At 37.4% G+C, this 22,070-nt stretch overlaps 1 protein-coding gene across 1 annotated transcript in view; it reads right to left on the bottom strand.

Annotated features, from left to right (window-relative positions):
* PCLO (piccolo presynaptic cytomatrix protein) overlaps positions 1-22,070 on the bottom strand; it is a 385,829-nt gene that overhangs the window by 119,699 nt on the left and 244,060 nt on the right. Inside the window, exon 11 of the mRNA XM_074166467.1 lies at positions 6,166-6,291. Coding sequence (XP_074022568.1) covers positions 6,166-6,291 — 126 coding nt within the window. The remainder of the gene's footprint in view (positions 1-6,165; positions 6,292-22,070) is intronic.

Raw genomic sequence — 22,070 nt, forward strand, 5'->3', positions numbered from 1 at the left:
TGCCCCGATCAATGTCTCCAATTTTAGCTGGCTAAACAGCAAGCAGCACTCACTACAGTCTTTTAAAACTCAGGAAGAACCGGTGTCTATTGCATTTCCACCAACAGATGACCAAGATCCGTCATCTTGAGCCCATCTATAACTCAGGCGTAAGAGGGAAGTGTGGCAAGAGGAATAGGGGAAAGGATATAGTGACTTACTGCTTCTGTTCTGTTTTTCCAACTATTTAGATGACCATGATAATTCCAGCCACATTCTATTTTCCAAGCAATATCCAAAGCATATCTATGATACGACAAGAGACAGGTTTGATAAGATGGACAGCCATTGCACATGCTATCGCCTTTGCAGAAGACCTTCTGAACCTGGTTCTGGTCTTGTTATTCAGCACTTGGTGCTACCCAACCTGGCCCACAAGTGCTTCAAACAAGCTGCAGAAAAATCATTCTTCATGCTTTCTTTCTGGTCCTTTCATGGACTGGTCAATTATCAGTTGCATGCCCCACTATTCTGAGAGGACTTCAATCATGTGTTTCCAATGCCAGTAAATAATATGCTTTAAGATGACATGGACTTAAAAACTTGAACAGTTGTGATGGAAAACTTATGAGCTGAAAACACATGAAGGGAACACTCGTGGGGCACAGCTGAGGTGAAACAGCATCTGGAAATTGGCTAGATGGCACTTTTACCTGGAGGAGTAAGAAGGCTGCTTGTATTTAAAGATGTTGTTGCCCAGAACCCAGGAAATACTTTGCAGATTAAACAGTGATGCTCATATTCCAACAGCCTCTATCCAACATTGCTTATGCCCAGATTCATCTTACTTATACTAGACAACAAAAGTACAGCTAATCATCTCCCCAGATTGGCCATCTCCTCTCTACTCTGCTTATTAGCCTTATTTACATTCCCCTCAAAGGAAGCATTGGAGGAACTATAAATACTCCAGCTATTTTTCTCCAGTTAATGCAGACTGCATGCCCTGTAAATAATGAAGAACTGTGGTAATGTCACTTGGACCTATACAGATGAGGGTCCCAGTGAGCCCTGGCTTTTTCTTCCCTACCTTCAAACAAATCTCTCAGTGTGAATTCTTCTGTTGTGAAGCCTGAGGCTAAGGCATGCTTGAAGCGAGCTAGTTCAGAAGCCAAAGTCCACACCATGGGTGAGAGCTGTAGAGCATTCTGGTTAAGGCAGACTTCTGACAGCGTCGCCTGCATCTGCCTCCTTCTTCGGAGAACTGAAGGTGGGAGGGCTTGGCTGATCTCAGAAGTGCATAGAGGTAACACAAACAGGTGTTTGCTCCTTTCTCCTATTGCATTCTGGTTTGTGTGTAAAATGTTTCCCGCTGGTCTAGATGTGGCCCTCTTTTGCCAGTCACAGCATGATGTTTTGGTACACACTGTTCATCTCATGTCAGTCCTGGTGTGGAAAGCTGTATGGTGGCAAGCAGGGAACCACATGCTTCTCCCTATACTGGCTTAATATCTATAAGGAAGTGTTCTCTGACACCATGGCCAGGGTCCACAGCATCAAGAGATAATAAGCTGTGCCATCTCATGACAGTCCAAGGGGAGGCTCTTAGTTTCAATCTGAGGAGTGATTCTAATGTTTCTTTGGTCTCATATTAGGGCATTAGAGAGAGAGGGGGCAAGCTGTGCACCAAAGTTCTTCTTACAAAAGGAAACTGTGACACTTGAATATATAAGACTTTCTATAGAAGAAGGAAAAGAGTGAATAAACAGGGATAAGAGGAATGTGGAGACTTCAGTTTTATTTCCTGAAGGCATCTTAAAGTTCTGAGATTAAACAGTTTTCTAAAGATGAAAGAGAGCTCTGACATTCCCAATAAAGACCCAGTCATTCAAAATAGTGTCTTGAGGGGAACTGGCCATGTGGCCTGGAGAACTTCCAGCACAACTAAAGGCAACCAACCAATTTGGAAAACTGACCATCTGAATCTTAGCAGTTGATTCCAAGTCTAAAAGATATTGAGTACATTTAAGAACTCATCGTCAATCTTCAGACTTTGATGCTGAGGACATTGGATGTGCTTTTACCTATTCTTGGTGCCTGCCATCAGGCTGCAGGTGGCTCTTCTTGGAAGACCTTCATGGTGTTTTGAGGAGCAATGTCTCTTGCATCCTAAGGGGAGCAGTTAGTCATGTAGATCAAAACAAGTGCCTAAGGATTGGACTGAGGGGCAGGGCACTATTAACTACCATAGAACTCTCAAATGGCAATGCATGTTCTCTTCTCTGACCTATTTAACAGCTTTAACAGGGTGGCATTATCAGGCACTTTTTCTTATAATATTACTGGAATAGCTTCAGGATGGGGAAGCTTCCTTTGTATGATGAATATTTTTATTAAATTATAAAATGCAAAATCCAAACGAATTGCATTGAATAGCATGTCCCTTTACTAGCAGGGACTGCTTATATACCAAAATTCTACAGTGAAGGTCTATGACTCATAAAATACGTGGCATCCTTCTGTGTTATGCTAGAAATGTTACATTGTTATATTTTCTATAAAATAGCAACTGGGGCTGCTATTTCAGTATTTTTAATACCAAGTTTTTGTCTTCACTATATATGATTTTCCTATTTCTAAGTTTGGGAAGGTATTATTTAGGTGAGACGTACATATTAAAAATAAACATGCACCCATAAAGCCTTGGACAAGTTAACAAAAAGCTGATCAGTGTCATAGCTGCTGTTGAGGTGAGAATCAGCAAACGCAGGAAGACCACCATCAGCTTTTAGACCACGCAGGCTGCCCAGGATTGCCAGGAGACTGGAAAGACAGGGAATCTCTTCATCTCGGTGAATGTCAATTGGCTTCAGTGTTGTCACAGCATGCCTGCCTGCTTGAAAACTTGGAACAAAGGCACCCATGGTTCACCAGTTCCCAGGATCTCCAGTCAGCCTGCTGAACTGGTCCAATGAGAGAACCCAAATGCTGAGGGCATCCAGCAAATTTGTAACAGTTGGTAACACACATCAATATTTTATTTCTGCTCTTTACTCTGGGTTCTTCTGTTTCTGAAAAATGCCGGCAGTATAAAACACCATTCACCCAGTAGATTTACCAGGTGGAATATAACTGAACTGTTTCTGTCGACACGAGAGGGAGCACAGACACATCTATCAAATTGACACAGTCCCTGCACTTGATGAGCTCAGTGGAATGAGTCTTCCACCTTCAGTTTTTGTAATGCCAATGAGTGATGAATCAGAGATATTTCTGACATCTGAAAGCAATTCAAGGTGAGAGAACCAAGACGACTGGTATTTGCTAGTCAGAACTATAAATAAACTTTTCAGTGCTAAGACTCCTCCAAAGCTATTTAAATAGGCCAAAATTTTATGGATTGCTACTCCCTAAGGAAAGGAACGCTATCTGTATTTTAAAGTGTGTCATTTCTTCATAGATGTAGTCATGCAGACAGCAGGTAGAACTTTGCCTTCCTTCATAAACACAGTGAATCTATCCTTCTTCCTCACGCTATTGATAGCAATTTCAGACTTCACCCACTGCTTTCTGTTTTTAGAATTAGAGGAATTAATTAAATTGATGGGAATTTTTGCAGTGAATCATGTTCTTAGAAAGGCTAATGAGTCAAGATATTAGCTTGTAATGACATTAGTATATGTTTAGTTGATGACTAGGTATATACTCTAATTGGAAGTCACAGCATTTCAGCAGAAAAAGTGACTCATGATTAGTATACAAATTATTAATACGTAATTGCCATTTACAGATAATGACATATGAAGTTTTCTGTATGTGATGGGAGAGACAGCAAATAACTTGAAGAAGAAATGAAGCCTAGCCTCTGTTTTCAGACACAACAATATCAGCAATATTGGTAACATTAGTAGTTTGGCTGGATTTACACAGGTCAATATGACAATGACTGAAGACCTCAATGGATGTTAGCACTTCTGAAGAGTCAAGATTAAATGTACACCAGCTATATTTCCACAAAAACAAACAAGCAAAACCAACAGTGAAGTAACCAAATATTCCTTGTTGATCTATGAGAGCCATCTAAAATGACATAAAAAGTAAACTATATATAAAGGCAGGATTTAAAAGGTAAATGACAGTAAGGGGAAGTATTTGTCTTGCTTGCTATAGCAATGGTACATTCTGCAGAATGCATTTTTTCTCTCTGACAGAACATTTGACACATCAATAGTAAAATATATTCTGGGACATTGTGTAGACAACTTCTACAGATTAAGTATAGTGATTTTAATGGAGTTGATTTATGCCAACATACCTAAGTCCAGGAAACTTTTATAAAAGCCAGCTCAGAAACATGATTGATCATATGATGGGAGAACGAAACAAAGGAATATTTTTACCATCCTGTTTGTCTTTCTATAAAATATGAATAAACCTTCAAACTACATTATATGAACAGACAGAAAAGCAAACTGCCATGTCTGAACTTTTCCTTTAGTTATAGTAAATCCAAGATGTTCTTGGTAACTGCTAAAATATACCTATACGGTGAGTGAAAAACTTTAAACCTCAATTCCCAGAAAAATTCCTGACAAAAGAAACCAAAAGACTGGAGATAATTGCAAACAGTAACTGCTCATTCTTTTTCTTGAAATGTCTAGTCTTGGGGAAATAACCACATTCTTCTCTTTACCTGCTTAGTACTGAATCAATGCATGCATGATCTAGCACAGCTATGAAAGACCTACTCTTTTGTATGGAGGAAGCCAAAACAAATACAAAAAAATAAGGTCAATTCTTACATCACCATGTGTAATAAATAACACTATCATTTGATGAGTGAGATACTACCCATTAAATATGAAGGGCAGAATCAACTCTATAGGGGAAAAGGGGAAGATTTTTTTTTTGATACATCATTTCTTCAACTTTAAATTGACATTGACATCAGTGTATGTGCGACTTTTAAATACTGGCAAAGAAACAATCAAGGATATAAAAAGCACTAGGGTGAATGCAGGTGACACTGTTTTGTAACACCCACAACATATTTAAACTATTCTTCTCTGTGTGTGAATACATTCTTTAATCAATTTACTCAGCTTTTCCATATGCATAGTACTTTTGATTTAACTATGACTTTTGTTGCATGTTTGCTGTTCAGAAAATTTATGTGAATTGAATTCTGCCTGTGAGAACTATTCTTCCTGCTTATCTTCTTTCTTTTGTTATTTTTGTCCTGCTTTTATTAGAGAAATAAAAATAATTAGTTGAACAAATTAGAAACAAATGTATTATATTTTTTTCCTTGGATAAACTGATATTTCAGGTGCATAGAGATACTCATATTTAAAAAGAAAATAAAAACCAATTATAAAGAGTAGGGCCCATTGATGTGGTTATGGATAGAAATAAATTGTTATTAGACAGAATTATCACATTTGTAATAATCCTAGAAAATGTAATGATTAATCTATCTTTAGTTGCCTAACGGAAGATACGTTGTCTAATACAGTCTTCTTAAAGTCAATTAAATGAGGAATTAACTCCCAGTTTTTGAAATAGAGGTCCATGGTAGATGAGATCAATTGCCATTCTGTAGATGCCTTTTTTCCTCTGTTGCCTGTTGGGGCAGGTTGGATGACTATCTTAAACTGGAAAACTGAAGTTAGATCAGATATATTCAGTCAAGTCTCACTTCAGGGAATTAAAAAAAAAAAAAAAGGTAGTGCTTACAACTGAGAGAGAAGTGGATCTGTGATCCATTTCACCTATGCAACTACAGAATGTAAGCAATCCCCAACACAGGTACTTAGATCATCAAGCCAGGATAAAGATTTTTAAAACCACACATCCATGATATATGTTAATTACGTACGTCCATGGTATATAGTTAGATTCCAGCCATATTGTCTTATGCCTAGACAGCATGTCAGCATACATTACTGAAGATATGCCATAATATTGCTCATCATGGCAATTCTACCTGGCTATAGAAGTCATAAAATGGCCACCTATCAGTCCTTTTCTGCTTTAAGACTCATGGAGGTTTAGAGGGACTCTCAGATGGCCCTCACTCCTTGCACAAGATTACACCTGCTGCGCATGAGATAACATATTATAAATAGTTCTACCAAACTTCCAACTCTCCTGTGGTTCTGTTTTTTGATAATGCATTTATCTTACCTTCTATCAGCTTCCCAGTCTGCTCCGCGTTGCCCCCTGGCAGGATCTTGGCAATGTAAGCTCCAATTTCCCCACTGCTTCCTGGAATTTCTTTCCCACCTACAACTCGGATTCCCAGTCCATTGCCTGTGATCAAAAGAAAAAGAAAAACTTTAAACAGAGACAAACCAATGAATAACTCACTGGAAAGAAAGAAAGAGAGAAACTCATCAGAGGTTACTGAAGGATGTCACCAATAATTTCTGCCTACGGTTGGAAGATTAAGGTTAACTGCGGTCCCATCTGCCACTTTGCCAAAGACTTTGGGTAGAAGCATTTTAGCATAGGAAAAGGCCTCGTGTAAATACTGCATGACTGACTTAACACAAATAACTCATTCACTAAAAATTACATCTTACCTTCTTCTGACCACCTTACTGTACTGAAAAAGGACTATTTGCATGGCAAACCTATTTCAAGTAAACCATAATTTTCAGTATTAACTAAATTGCATTACATTGCTAGAAATCCATGTGAGATGTGGAATCAAAGGATAGCTTTATCATATGCCTAAAACATGGATGCAATTTAGCTAAAAAATTATAGTAGCTGAGCTTTTAGAATCACATAAATATGGAGAGAGGCAGAGATCATTGAGCTCCAGCAGCAAAGCGTGTATATTTACATGAACCTATATTTGGCAGATGCTATTATTTTTCTTAAATATTTGCTTTTAATTGACATCTTTTACATCAAAGGATGTAAAAATGAAAAAAGCCTGTGTAAAGTATCATCAAATCTAACATATTTTCTCCCTTTTTTAAAAATTACAAAGATGAAAACCTTTTGATCACTGATTATTTTAGCTGGAGAGAAGCAGATCACTAATCTCCCTTATATATAGAACAATAAGAGTGAAAATAAAAGCTTAAAAAATAGTCTCGTAAAGCTACTATTATGCATTGTCAATACATTTTCATGCTATCTTGCTTTATAAAAAAATAATTCTCATAAAAGAAAAACAAATTTCTTCTTTGAAGAAAATTTCATATGAGATGATTCACACTTTGATCTGGGAATGTAAAGGCTGATTTTCACACCTTTGTTGTAATGGCTAAATAATTAATTTTCAATTTATTAATTTAATAAGCTGAACCTGCTGAGTGATAAAACTAATCAGCTATAGGAAGCTCACCACACAGTCTCTTTTTAAAGCTTTATCTTTTTAGATTAAGGTTTTTTCTCATAATGCTATTAGCATTTGATAAGTCAGCCCTCAGTTTGTTTTAGAAGTAAGATAGCCTCATTGAGTTTCTGGCCAAAGAAGTTTCTACTAGCTTTTCTATCCCGGTTTAGCTAAATCTATATCCCTTGTGCCTCCACTTTCCTTGTAACTGCATATTAGACATTTTCCAAACAGGTATTTTCTTTTCTTTCAGAAGATGCCTGGTGTTCAGATACATGCATGAATCCTGGCCAGCACAATATAAAGGTAAGGAAGGACACTCATGACTTAAAGGATTTGGCAGGAATTACTTAATGTGGGAACAGCTCATTCCAGTATTGCAAGCCTAGACCAAAATGGTGTATCCCTCCAACATACTGATAAAACAAGTGGGTGAGAACAACCAAGGAAAAATAATAGAGAGGAATTAAAAGGAAAGACATGAGGGTTGATCTTACAGCTATAGCATAGTAATTACTGTATATAGGTATATTTAATGAACTGAGATGAAGGGACTGCTATATAAATCAACAGTATGCACTGCTGGAGCATGCAAGAAGTTGTCACACAACTAGTGGTGGGGGGTGGTGGCATTTCAGATGATGGGTACAGATTAGTCTTGGGGAGATGGTACACTTCCATTAGATCTATGTTTTATGACCTAACATTAACACAATTTGGGTGGGGATTCAGTCACAGGATGACCGCTGGTAATGTTCTGTTAGTATACAGAACATTTAGTGAATGATTTCAGTGTGGGCTGATGGCCAAGGATGAGTTTCAGGTTAAATAACCTGGGAATAAGCCATGATATGGCTGAGGTGAGTGTGTGATAAATGGTATAATAGACCTTGAGTTTTTACAAAGGATGATCAACACTCTTCAGAGTCGAGAACTTTGATTGTTTATCCATCACAGGGTGTAACAGGAGAAATTGATTTTGGTATGGTACTACTGGGAGTACAGGTAGGAGTTTTGTATGCTTATCTTTAACATAATTCACCTCTAGATTATATCCAAGTTTGAGATAGAGTTTAGATCTGCCATATAAACCCATTTCAGAGTCTGTATTTCTATTTTAGCTACGTGGTGATTTTTATTGTTGATACTTTCAGAACAGGTAAGAGATTTAGGGTATATGTAAACTCAACCCTGTGACAACATGAACAGTAACTCTATAAGTTACAGCTGTACAAAGAGCTGATACGGCAAGAATGTCCTCTCACGCTTACTTTTTTTTGATCCGGTGCAACTTTGCCAGTTAAAAAAAAAGAAACACTATGAAACACTGTGCAAGCATGTCTAAGTATTTTCAGCAGGAGCTGTGACTAAGATGATAGCATGAAATTTGCTACTGACTTCCTTGAAATTGTTGCTATAAAATTTAGCCAGTTTGCCCCCTCTCTATACACTTGTCTTCTTTTTGTAATTTGAAGAAACATATTTAAGAAACTGAGCTTCTTGTAAGACTTTGCACCTGGGAATGTAAAGTAATGCAAATCTAATGTAAAAGAATGTAAATCTTTTTAATCTTCTTTTTGCATATGACAAGTGAACAGTTGTCTCTTTTAACAGAAAATTAAGAATTGGAAAAGTACAAATATTTCAGCTTGAGGGGGATCCTCCAAAATAAAAATGTACAGGGACCCATATAATCAACATAAAACACCACCACCTAAATACCTAAGCTAATTACAGGCATGGGAGATATAATTAAATTTCTGCTACAAGATATATCCATCATGGTACTCAATACTCCTATAATTATAAACTTGGTATGGATGATAATTGATTAACTAAACACATTGCTGTTTGGATGGTTTCTAACATAAATGATTTAATGCACAGAAAGGATGCTGTGTTTTAAACAATAGGTACATCAGCATTCTGGGACCGTGCTATGGGAAATTCTAAGATTATTTTTGTTGAGGACAGTACTTTTTAGGTGTAATTGGAACACACTGCATAGTTATTTTAAATAAACTACCTTATTTCGGTGCAAAAATGAAATTTAGCACTGGTAAAGTTTATTTCTCCTGTCTTGATAGGGTAAGCAGACTCACCATTCCAAGGATGGGTGTAAATGTCCTTTACAAAAGCTGAAAAAGGTAGTCTTTCAAAAGATACGCACCTCATTGCATAAAGCAAATATGTACCCCTATAAAAGCATTTAAATGTTAAGTCCATTCTTAGGGCTTAGAAATTCATGTTCGGCACATTTATCAGAGGACTTCTGATCAAACACTATTGAAAGTCCCATTAATATGTTACAGATCTGAGGCTCGCAACTGGGAGCCTCAGCAAACCCAATAAACAACTATTAGTATAAAACACACACAAACAAGCACACAGTAACTTACTCTTCACCCACAAGGTTTCAACATATGGACATTTCAACATATCACAGAGGGGAGTAAGTCTACAGGGTCAGAATTTTCTCGTGCCACACTATACTAGCATCTCTACCTCTGAGAGTTTAATTGTAACAGGATGGCAGAGATGTGGTTTGTCCCATAAATGGGTGTACAAGACACTGATTTCAGAGGTAATTCTATGGGTACCTGTGCTAGATAACTTTGAAAATCATGGCTGACACTGGTTCTGATTTTGCAAATCTAAGGTGTTTGTCCATATTGCTGCTAGTAAACCAAATTATTTTCCACGTTAATATATAAAGATTTTTATTCCTAGACACTTCAGAAAGGCTTTTGATTTTATATTTGCAGGTTTTAGGGTCAAATGTATGACTGACATTATGTATTAAGAAGGAGCACCGTTGCTAAGGGACAACCACAGTGGGGGGCTGCGTGCGTATGTTTGCACATGTTTTTGTCGCTGGACAAATCAGGGGGTATTTAATTTAATTTGACATGTTTGTATGAAATCAGAAAATTGTATTTCATTATTATTATGTTGCAAAAATGTTACTAGAAGAAATATTTTAAATTACAAAACATTCAATTCCTGGCAGTCAGAATGAATGAGTTACTTTTGCCCAATGAGTGCTCTGTTCTGGATGACAAAGAAATATTGCTTGGAAGTTGCTGTATTTTCTCATGTGGAGATGGGATTTCAAACCTTTTTAAACTGTATCTATTGAAAATACTGAGTTTACAACTTCTGTTTGCAATGTCATTACCCAATTTATCACCTTGAATGCAGATAGCTTGAAAACATCATCAATCATTTGCTTTCTCAGATCTCTTTTTCCCTTGTTTTTTGATTATTTTTTTTTAAATCTTTGAGACTTAATTTCCATCTCTCAGACTATTTTGATATAACCAGACATCCATCTTTCAATTTTAGATTTCCAGATTAATGAACTACTGTTTTCTTCCTTAGAAGACACAGGACCAGGTAACCATCAGAAAGCAAATCACCGTGCTTTGAATGAGAGAGGGCACCTTTCTGAACCCTGACTATTGATTTCTATGGAAAATATCTTCAGGAAAACACCTCTTCAAAGGGAATTTTACACATTTAAGATCCAATCATTTTTAGGATGCTTCAAAGCTAGAAGACTGCTAATTAATTGCAACTGTTTTTACTGATGTCCCAAGGCTGCGATCCTACTCCCCTATCAAATCTTAACTTAAGCCTTAAGATGCAGCATGGTAAGCAAAAAAAGCCTTGCATTTCCAAGCAAATGTCAATAGCCCCTTACATTAGTTACAGGTAAAAAAAAAAAAAAAAAAAAAAAAAAAAAGAGCTGAGAAAAACTGAGTAATTCAAGGCACACCAGGCTTTTTCTGGTGGTCCTGCCTTTACACAAAGGTGCAAATTAAGTTTCCAGGGATGTTTTCTCTTATGATAGTAAATAGAATTCCAGCACCATACCATATGCAGGGACTGATATTTTTTAATTATTAGGTAGCTCCCATACAGTGGCAACAACTTCAACATGTTCATGTGCTAACTCAAACAAACATTTTCTCTGGGCTAATTTTTCAAAGTATGAAACCATTTGTCTGTCTAATTAGATGAGCAAAGAAAGTGAAGAAGCAATTAGAATGTACAACAGATTTTCAGTAATCACACATGAGTTTCTGCGAATTGGCATTAGAAACTGTAAGTATGAACGTCAGCAGCAATCTGACTCTTGTCACAGTTAGAAATAGAGCTATATGAATTTTTAACAGACTTTTAGGTGACTGAACTTTTAAGAAAGGTATTAAAAAACCCTACTGATTCGGATTTCTAAGAGCATACCCTTCAAGATTCTAGTTGAAAATCACTATTTCTGTAAAACCATAGTTGTTTTACCACCTTTGTATAGTGCTTTGAAGTTGAAACTATGCAGAAGTAAAATGAGAAAAATTGAAATGGGCTTAAACCGCAAAATGCAGATGAAGGCTAGAACATGTCTCTGAGTAGTTGAAATGGAAGATATCTTTAGACCTCAAAATAAATATTATTTTGTCTTTCAGATCCACGAGACAATGTACAGACATACCACTGAGGGATGAAAAAAACTCAAGTCCAAAAAAAGTTTTCAGCACTTTCTAACAATGCTTTCAAAAACAAAATTCAAACCCAGAAGGATGAATCATAGCAAGGAAGCACAAGGGGGGACCTTTTTTGGGCAAGGTCCAATGGTAGCAATTAGAAAAATGCATGAGGATAAAGAATGAAAACGAGACATTAAGCATGAAAGATTTTGCATTGTGCCAAAATACCATGCTATAGCAATGAGAACATATCAATCAAATCAAACAATACAAGGTCTTCCAACTCTATTTGGCTGTGAACAGAGACGGAACATACCTTCCTCCTCTGTTCTTTTACTAGACATTATCTCCCCATTCCTCCTCCAGCCTTATCTAGACCAGGCATATGCTAGAGTGCCGTCAGGCCCTTATCTACCAGAACAATTTTACACCATGTTCCATTGTCTCTATTGTCTGTATGAAAGAGAATTGTCAGCCACAGAAAAATCAACCATGACTTCTCTTTGGAGAGTTCAGACTTAAAAGTCCAATGAAGAAATGGAAACTATTTATTTAGGTATCATAGTTGTGAAAAAGCAATCTGTAAAGTCTGGAGAACAGACGGAAAGGAAACATGACAAAGCAAACAAAACCAAGTTAGATCAGGCACTTGGAAAGCAGCAGGGAAACTAATGTGTATAATAAAATCCAGGCTAAATTTTTATTTGCATTATTATTTCTATGCAATTCTCTGGAATACATAACATGATGACTCATATCAGAGCTTGGTTGACTAGATAGGTACAACGTCTTCAAGACTGTGCTCAGGAGAATTGTTTTGGTGCTTTCTAACGAAATTAGCTTAAATGAAGATGTTTCCTAGAAACATGATTAAGCCTACACAGTTATTGCACTTCCTGGCCATCGGCAATTAAAGCATAAAATATACATGAAGCCAAATCCTGAGCTGATGAAATTCAGATATATTCCAGTTGTTTTAATAGCACAGAATTGATTCATAGCAGCTGCAAATCTGCTTCATGCTGATTTGCACACTGGTTATCATCCTGAAGGATCATAAAGTGTTTTACGAATTAGCATCTTGGAACACTTATCATATCTACTTGAAAACAAGATACAGGTCTCTTCTTTTTGGATGATCTGTCACATCAGAATCTATGGTGTCATCTATGGTATGCTGTAGCTTCAAATCATTACAAAAACTGTAGGCACTGAGATTCATCTGTGTTTGCTGATAGACACCAATGGCTCGATAGATGCCATTGACTGACAGCTGAACTTCATTGTTTAAAATGTTGGTTTTGAACTCTCCCATCCACATCATCTTTGGTATTTAAGAAACAGCAACAGAATTAATGTAAATATAATAGGATATAATATTATACAATATGTAAGACATATAGGTGTATATGTTAGCTATAATATAACACATAAACAAAAGCCTTTAGGAAAACTTAGTTGGTATATATGAATCTGGCATCCTAGTGATGACTTAGCAACTATTAGTAAACAATAGTTCAGTCCTAGGTGAATGCAGTGACCTTTTTTAGCAGTTATCTTAACATCTTGCACCAAAACTTCAAACCATTTGGTTTTATTGAGCTATTTTGGAAGAGGATCTCCAGTACTTGAGGCATTTATATTTATTTAACAAAATACCGAGAAAAGGCTTGAGGATTTAGCATGTAAGTTCTCTCTACTACAACCTTTTGTGCTGATCTTGTGTTACAGACTTTGTATAATGTCCCGGTATTACATAGATTCATACAAACATGCATAGATTACCAGATTAATACAAACTGCAGACAGGTGTTCATTTATTTATGTAATTAATCAATGTGGTTTTGTGTTTTTTTTCAATAAACTTCTTAAGGCAGAGTAAATCTGCCTGACATCGTGCAAATGTGTGTTGGCAATGGTTAAATAGAAGCTAGTGCACTCCTGCATGTCCTTTGGGACAGGAGACACCACGGGGACATTGATAACTCTTGGTCAACATTTTGAGGAGTCTCTCAGAAAGATGATACTACCTGTGCTTAACAGCCACCCAGTAAAGGCTCTGCACACTGGATAATTCTGGTGAAAGGAAAACCAAAGGAATATCTCATCCAAATGTATCTCTTGTACAAAGGAATCAACTGACGCAGTGTTGAACGGCTATCTGTCATGAATGGGGAAGAATTTGTGGAACTATAAATAGTAAAATACCATTCTTCCAAACCAAGTAAGATCTGCAATCATTTAAGCCTTTGTAAAAACCTCTGAACTTTCATTCTTTTCTCAAAGAGAGAGACAGTATCTGTTTCTGGTGTATAATTCATTAAAAAACCATCATAATATGCATATAAATTATACAAAATAAGTAAAGTAGTTACTCTTTTGTTACTACTTGAGTTTTTGAGTTACTACTCAAAAGTAGTTCCTCTTTTGTTAAACTTCAAATTAACCTTTGACTCATTGCTTGGAAAAGATCCTAAGCTGGCAATAGCAGAGATTGAAGCTGGTGGCGGAAGCTTATGGTTTCTACTCGGAAGAGATATCACAGAGCAGCTGTTCAGACTGTCCCTGGGAAGGATTGTGTGGCCATTTGACAGTTCATTTTTTAAAACCATTCAATCTCAATAAAGGGTAGCTTTGTGTTTGGAAACAGGGAACCACCCATTAGGACACATGTTGAGACCTTCAGCTCATTGTATGTGTTCTTTCCCTGATGACATCAGTCACTGCCAAATGAAGCTTGTAACTGTATCCAATCATTGCTCATCTAAGTTGGGTTTAAACTCATGTCTTTAAGTAATGAAGTGCCTTACTTCTCTTGTACCCAGCTTAGGCTGGTAATATTTTTTTATTTATTTATAAAATATTTTTTGTTTATTTAATAAAATAATTTAATTAATATAAATAATAAATAGAAATAATAAATAATTAATATTATTTAATAAAATATTTTTTATTTATTTATAAAATATTATTTTATTAAGGGAAAAAAAGGAAGCTACATAGAAGAATAACTTTTCCACATTTTAAAGTGGGGGAGTTGACCAAATTATTTTTAGTTGTTTTCCTTTTTTTAAAGAATAGGCATAAACCTCATAAGACCTGGTATGTCACATCTTATTTGTGATATACTCATTTGATGTCTCACACAATATGATCATTTCTTGTAATAACTCCACTACTGCAAAAGAAAAACAGCATATGAATTAAGTGCATAGTAATTTACTAGTCAGCTTGCTTTTGTTGAAATTAACTCTTCAAAATGCAGGTTTTTTTGGTGACAGGGATCAAGGTAATTTATTTACCTGCATAGCTTATTCGTTTAAACACTGCAGTCTTCTCTTCTGTATCAAGAGACTGATATGATAATTTTTTCTACCCATTAGAAGAAGCTGTCAAATGAGGGAAATTTCAGTCTTTTCTGAGAAAATTGTATATTCTCAAGCCAATGACTACTGCTAAGACAGCAACAAGCAGAAAAATAAAAATATTTTTTACAGAAAACAAAAAGACAATTTCTGATCTAACATTCAAATTATCACTTTGATATATCTTACACTTTTGCCCCCTTAAATTGCATCTCTTTTACAAAAATATGTGTTGTAGTGACTAAGTGGAGGCTGGTATTTTTTTGTGTGGGGGGAGGAAATTAATGTAATTTTGGGGTGCCTATCCTCAGACAGCTTTGGCTTCATCAGCCTTGACTGTCTAATGTCAGCTTCACTCCCTTTCTTGATGAACAGATTTCTTTAGGCAAACTTTAGGTTATTTAAAGAAAATTTTTCTGACAACCCCCCTCCTCCAACTTCTTTTTACCGAAGTAAAATAGCAAAAAAACATGCAGGCATTGAGTGCATAATACCTGTAAGTAATATTAAAGTGAAAAAAAATCAGAAACACAGATAATGCATAACAGAGGTTTCCCTTGACAAATGCTGCACCTCGGTTAGCTTGATGCAATGATGCTATGAGACAATCAGAACCTCAGAGCTCCCCACCACAAAGAACATTTTCTTTGCGTCAGTGACCTGCAGAATCAGAATGTCTTAACCTTAACCATCTGGCATCCAGATTGCTTGGGAGCGTACACCAAGTGCACCTCAAAGACCTGTACAAATCTGTGAATAGGCAAATAGGGACTGGAAGGCTATAATTCTCAAAATGTTCCATCACTCTCCTCTGGAAAGTTCATCTCAACTCAAATTGGTGTTTGTCTCTTGGTGATGAGGTGCAATGTGGTCCTTTAGACAACCAGTTCTCTACGTCTTTTGATTGCTCTATAGCTTCTTTGTACATAGAATCATAGAATGGTTCGGGTTGGAAGGGACCTTAAAGATCATCGTGTTCCAACCCCCCTGCCATGGGCAGGGACACCTCCACTAGAGCAGGTTGCTCAAAGCTCCATCCATCCTGGTCTTGAACACTTCCAGGGATGGGGCATCCACAACTTCTCTGGGCAACCTGTGCCAGTGCCTCACCACCCTCACAGTAAAGAATTTCTTCCTAATATCTGATCTAAATCTCCCCTCTTCTTTCAGTTTAAAACCATTACCCCTCATTCTATCACTGCATTCCCTGATAAAGAGTCCCCCCCCTTATGTCCCCATATGACGTCATATCTGTTCATCTCATCTAATTTAAGATCTCAACAACACAAAAATTGTAGTCTGTTAGTCACCTCATGCTCCCTTTATAATCAATAGAGGAAAATAGCCATATTTAAAAGGTAATTTATTTAAACTATTTCAATCTCCAATTAATTGCCCTTTGTAACTGCCTGGTTCTACTGCAATTATTAAACCTGTGCATACTTTTGATAGCCAGAGCAGAGAAACGAGCACACATGGGGTCTTCATTTTCCTCTGAAAGTTTTAAGATAATTTCTGCCTCACCTGTGAAGTAAAACCTTAAACTGACATTTCTGTGTTACTAACTTTTCTAAGGTCCTTGACAAGTTGTCTCACCAATGACATGCATCTCTGAATGTCTCATTTTCTATTTCTTCATGAGAAAGTGCTGACCTGCATTACTTATGTGCAAAACAGAGGGATTTCCGGTTTGGCTTCTGTGAATCTCGTTCTTACGTGCCTCTTGGCTCTCCATGGGAACCTGGGGGCCTGACTTAACTCTAACAGTGAGTGTTGCAGTGATATGTTTCTGCAGCCTTTTCTGCAGGAGAGCTATGAAAACAAATTGGACCTTTATAACCACATTGCCCTCTCAATTACCTCCACTCATCTTAAGATCTTATTAGATATCCTTCAATAGATGTTCATACACTGAAAAATGCATAAACAACTGAGCTGCCAAAAAGGGCTCATGGACACTATTTTAAACACACAGACTAGCATTTTTCAAATTAAGTTAATTCAGAGAGAAGGCACATAAACATGGAATATATGCTCTGTATCTCTACAAAATGTTTCTAATAAATACAAAAATTTTGTGGTTTTTTTTTTTTATTTATTTAGAAAAGCAGAATGATATTAAGATATTTCTAATATTGCTATTAAGACACAAACAGACATCTCCCCATCCCTTTATTTCCATTCCTGTCCTCAGTTACTGCCATATGACTTCACTGCAAAATCTCGGACATTGTCAGGCTGTTACAGCTCTGTCCCTTTCCGATTATGGGTTTTTACCTTCTGTGCCACGTCTCTGATAAGGAGAGAGTGTTTGAGGGAATGATGGCCATTAATTAGGGATTAAATCCTTCCCCAGTGACGAGTGTTACAGGAGGGTATTGGGTTTTTGTGCAAAGCATTATCTCAGTTCTTCACAACATTAAACCAAAGAAACAGGATAAGTAATCCTCTAAGAAAAGAATATGAGGACAAGGGATGGGTTACACTTCTCACCCTCTGTCTTTGACTAGTATATTGCATTCAACACAGACCGTGACTATATTTAATGTGTTTTTAAACTGATTAGTAATCACATATTCACAGCACTTCAGTATTTTGCTGTATGAACTGATTTTGCTGAACTTGCAGGTGAAAGAACTCTAAATATATAGATATTATATACTATATTTAAGAACCCTAAATATATTTGCTTAGAGACTTTAGTAGTGAGGGTTTGATATAGGAAAATTTCTAATTCTCTTCCTCTCTCTTGGGATAAGTACCCCGTGAGCTGGCATGCTGCAGAAGTGTTGTACTGTGTGAAGGAATTCATAATCTTTATGGAGAGTATGAGGCATCTCTGATGTGTGTGCAGCGTTACAGCTACTCTGTCATCCCCTTAGCAGTTTCACTGACATCACCACCAAAGTGAAGACTAGGGATACAGTCTACTGCCTAGAGTGTAATTGTTGTCTTTACTATAAAGTTCACAGATTTTTCTGAATTGCTTCTCTGCCTTTTATTTTTTCATCAGAATTGAAAAGGGTGCTCCACAACACGGACAGTCTGGCTGCTCAAAGGTACATTTTGCCCCCTGGAAACAGAGAATACCCTGCCTTTGGAAAGCGAAGAATTACTTGTGACTCAGCCTAAGTGAAGCAAAGCAGCAAAAATTACCTTTGACTGAGTGCACTCATTGTCCCTGTACACCTACTGTCTGCCTTGCTGGATTTTCACCCAGTGTGTCTAAACAGCTTTCTGAACAGGGATAACACAATGTAAGGTTTTGTCTTTGCAACATTTCCAAAGGCATTTCCAATGCTTCCGTTACCTGCATAAGCACATCATCTTCACTTTTTCAGATATAACTATGACATGTTAAAAAACAAAAAAGAAAATGCAAACATGCTGGCAGTATAAAAAAGTGTTTATGCTGCTATGTTAAGGATCCAAACCGAACAAGGGATTCTCAGTGAAAACAAACCATGAGATTGTGGAGTATTAAATACTGCGACATTATCATTCATCATCATTGCTTTGGCACCTCAGCGTAACCATGACGCCAATTCTTTATATTTTTTTTTTTTATAATGCAAATTATCAATCAATCTTTGCAGAGAAAATCCTTGACAATTCCTTCATATCTATCAGCGTTGCCTGAGGAGGGGACACTGCATACCTTGAAAAGAAGAGCTGTGAGTTCCAGATGATTGCATATGCTAAAGAAACAAGAACCCTCAAGATGGAGGCCAGCTAGAAGTATACATTCATTCTTCATTCAGAACTACTATTCTCTTGCCATCACAATTTTGGCACAGTTCCTTGTTCCTTAAACACCTTATTCACATGCTAAAATTCGCAGTAAATGCTTTTGTGTGCAAAATTATGCCAGATTATGTAAGAGGCATCAAAGGCATCTGTACCTCAGAGCCAGTTTTCATTAATCAAGAAAGCAAACAAACAGAATGCATGTGCACGTAATACATAGTGATACAGCCTGAATTTTAAATGATGTGGGACTACTCCTATTATTGATATTCATAAGAGGACAATTTCTGGATCCACAATCAGGCTGTAACCTCCACTATGGTAATTATGTGATGAGACCTATGGAAATTAAACTATAATGGTGAGATTAGGATGAAATTCAAGCTCACCCCATAGTTACAGCTGTGGTATAGCTTGATACCAGGGCTGACCCAGAGCAGTGAGTCATTAATGCCCAGATTGGCCCAGGAACTGCCCAGTGAGATAAGGTGATGGGCTGAGCCACTGGCCAGCTTTCCAGCAAAACAGCTATCAACAGTTACAGGAGTTCTCCAAGTGGGAACTGTGGACAGTTTGGGAGATTTCCCCATCAAGCTCCTGTTGTGCACATACCAGTTGAGGTACACTATTTGTATACTTAAGATGTGTTCATTAATTCCCCAAGAGGAGAATTTATCTGTCTCAGGCATCTCCCCAGGCAGCTCCTGCTGTTGAACTGACCAAAATGCCCGTACATCCTTTAAATTATCAGTATAAACTGTTCTTGCATGTGCAGACATGATCACAAAGAACAGGCTTTTGCGCATAGGTAAGACAGGGGATGTTTTGTATATACTGTAAGATAATCAGAAACAATGGACCAGTTGGCTTGTAAGAATCCAGCCACACAACAGTGCAGGAAGTCATCCGACACAGCTGAAGATGCTGCTGCAAGGATGGTGGCAACAGAGACTCCCATTGCCACCTGGACAGTGACTGGCTGTTCTCTTGGAGAGATCTGACTCCCCATGCAAGCTTTATTGAGGGTTCTTGGGCTTTTTTTAACACAGACTCTTCCTGTGCCTGGGCAACAAGTATAAGGCAAACAGTTAAATAAAATGACTCAACACCTCATTTTTGTACTTTTGATAAGAAAGAGAGGGGGAGGGAGAAAGGGAGAGCAGAAGAAGGAGAGGAAGGGAAGAAACAAAGAAACAAAGAGAAAGAAACCAGCCAGCCAACCAACAAACAACGGCATCTAGATTAATATCCAATAATCTTGTAGTGAGGTAGCTGTGGTGGTATAAGAGTATTTATTGTTTAGTTTACTAATATTGTAAGTAACTGTTGCTGTATAATAGATTTCTAAGTCAGCCTCTGGTTAATAGTCATTGTCTGGTTAATAAACAAAGATACTTGCTATTAGTTTGCAGATAGCTGTTATCAAAGTTGTTTTTAAAAAAGTGAATAAAACCCGTAAGTGTGGCTCTGGGAGATGTAATTTGGAAAGCTGAAAGTTAAGCAGAAAGCATTGTGCATTTAAAGAGAGCTGTGTACTTTAATCCTTCAGACACCGAGATGGGGAGGAAGGGAGGTATGAAGTCAAGATGTACAAAGAGTAAAAAATACAGCAGTTTCTTCTAGCTCAGGTCCTCCCTACTGGTACCCTATTTCCACCTTTGGCTTTTTTCCGTACAATTCACGTTTAAGTCTTTTCATATTTGTAGATAAATCTATACGTACATCATATAGAAATATGTCTGTGCAGGTCTCCGTGGCTGTATCTGGACTAAAACCAAAAAGTATAACTGCAGCTTGTAAACACATATCCAAGCTTGCTTACTCCAATTAGAATTTAGGTACAATACAGCACAACTACCTGGTGTAGGCTATGAAACCTTCACAGCATCCTGAGTGAATATTTGATCCTGTGTGATCTCATGCTGTGCAGGGCATTAGTAAATGGGAAGTCAATATCTACATCTTGGTTCTCCAGTCATCACTTACAAGACATTTACTGTGATGCACAGTATGTTGCTGTGGTTGCCAGCATGAGTGCTAGCAGAGAATTTGGAATAGGCACTTTGGAATTCCAGTAGGAATTGGACAAGGATAAGTAGCTTTACACAAGAGAGCAGGCTTTCAGTATCACTAAATCACGAGCTATACTGTTGTGTGGTTGTAATGCCACTTGTTCTTGAGTAAGAGAGCAGCTTGGATCATGGTATTACTCATCACCTGCAGGGCAAAATTCTCCACTAGGACGTCAAGGAGCTCCATGGACTGCCAGGGCCAGGAGTAGCAGAGGCTGACAAAACAGTGGACCCAGGGCTTCTTTCAGGCTGTGCTATGTGGGTGGAGAGGTCTTTATGCATCCTTAAATCACCAGTGGGTGTTACGCTGACTAGCAAGAAAATACTTCATAACATACACAGAACGTTCATTTAACACCCTAAACATGAGGTGGATACTGGGGGTGGAAGTGATCAAGATTTTACTGCCAGAAAACCTGTGAAAACAATATTTAGCAATTCAAGTAAGATCGTGCCACTTTCTACTTAATGCTCGAGAGAACACCAGAGCTGGCAGTTGGTAATTACTTCTGCACAGAAACAGAGTTTGACACACACTATTATAATTTTTTAAGCAAGTTAAAAGAACGTCTGATGGTTCCAGGACAAAACCGCTTAAAGCATGTACCTCTGAAAGGAGACAAACAGCATATTAAAAAAGCTTTGAGTTCCTTATCAGTACTGGATGTGAGAAAGAGTGCAATTCCAAAAGCTCAAACAAACAGACCTTACCTGTGCTAGATCCTGTAACCTGCAGCCTTTTACAATTTGATACATGAAAACACCACACTCTGTTCCCGTGCACAGTCCAGGAGGAGAATGAATATAACCTTTGCCACTTTCATCTCCTTTGCAAGCAGACTCAGACTTACACCAACATTTGTGTTAGCGTTAGGGAAAAGAGAATAAATCTGAAGTCCTGTGATAAATGTCTCTATGTGAAGATATCACAGAAAAATGGGATCTGATTGTTCTGCTACCCCCCTCTGTAGAATAGTTCCAGTACAGAAAGAATAAAATTCTCGTTTCTGTACACGTTGAACACTTACACAAGCCTATTTTACAGAAACTTCTCATACAGAGAATATAG

The sequence above is a fragment of the Numenius arquata genome, chromosome 2 (genome assembly GCF_964106895.1).
Source record: "Numenius arquata chromosome 2, bNumArq3.hap1.1, whole genome shotgun sequence".
Taxonomy (NCBI): Eukaryota; Metazoa; Chordata; class Aves; order Charadriiformes; family Scolopacidae; genus Numenius; species Numenius arquata.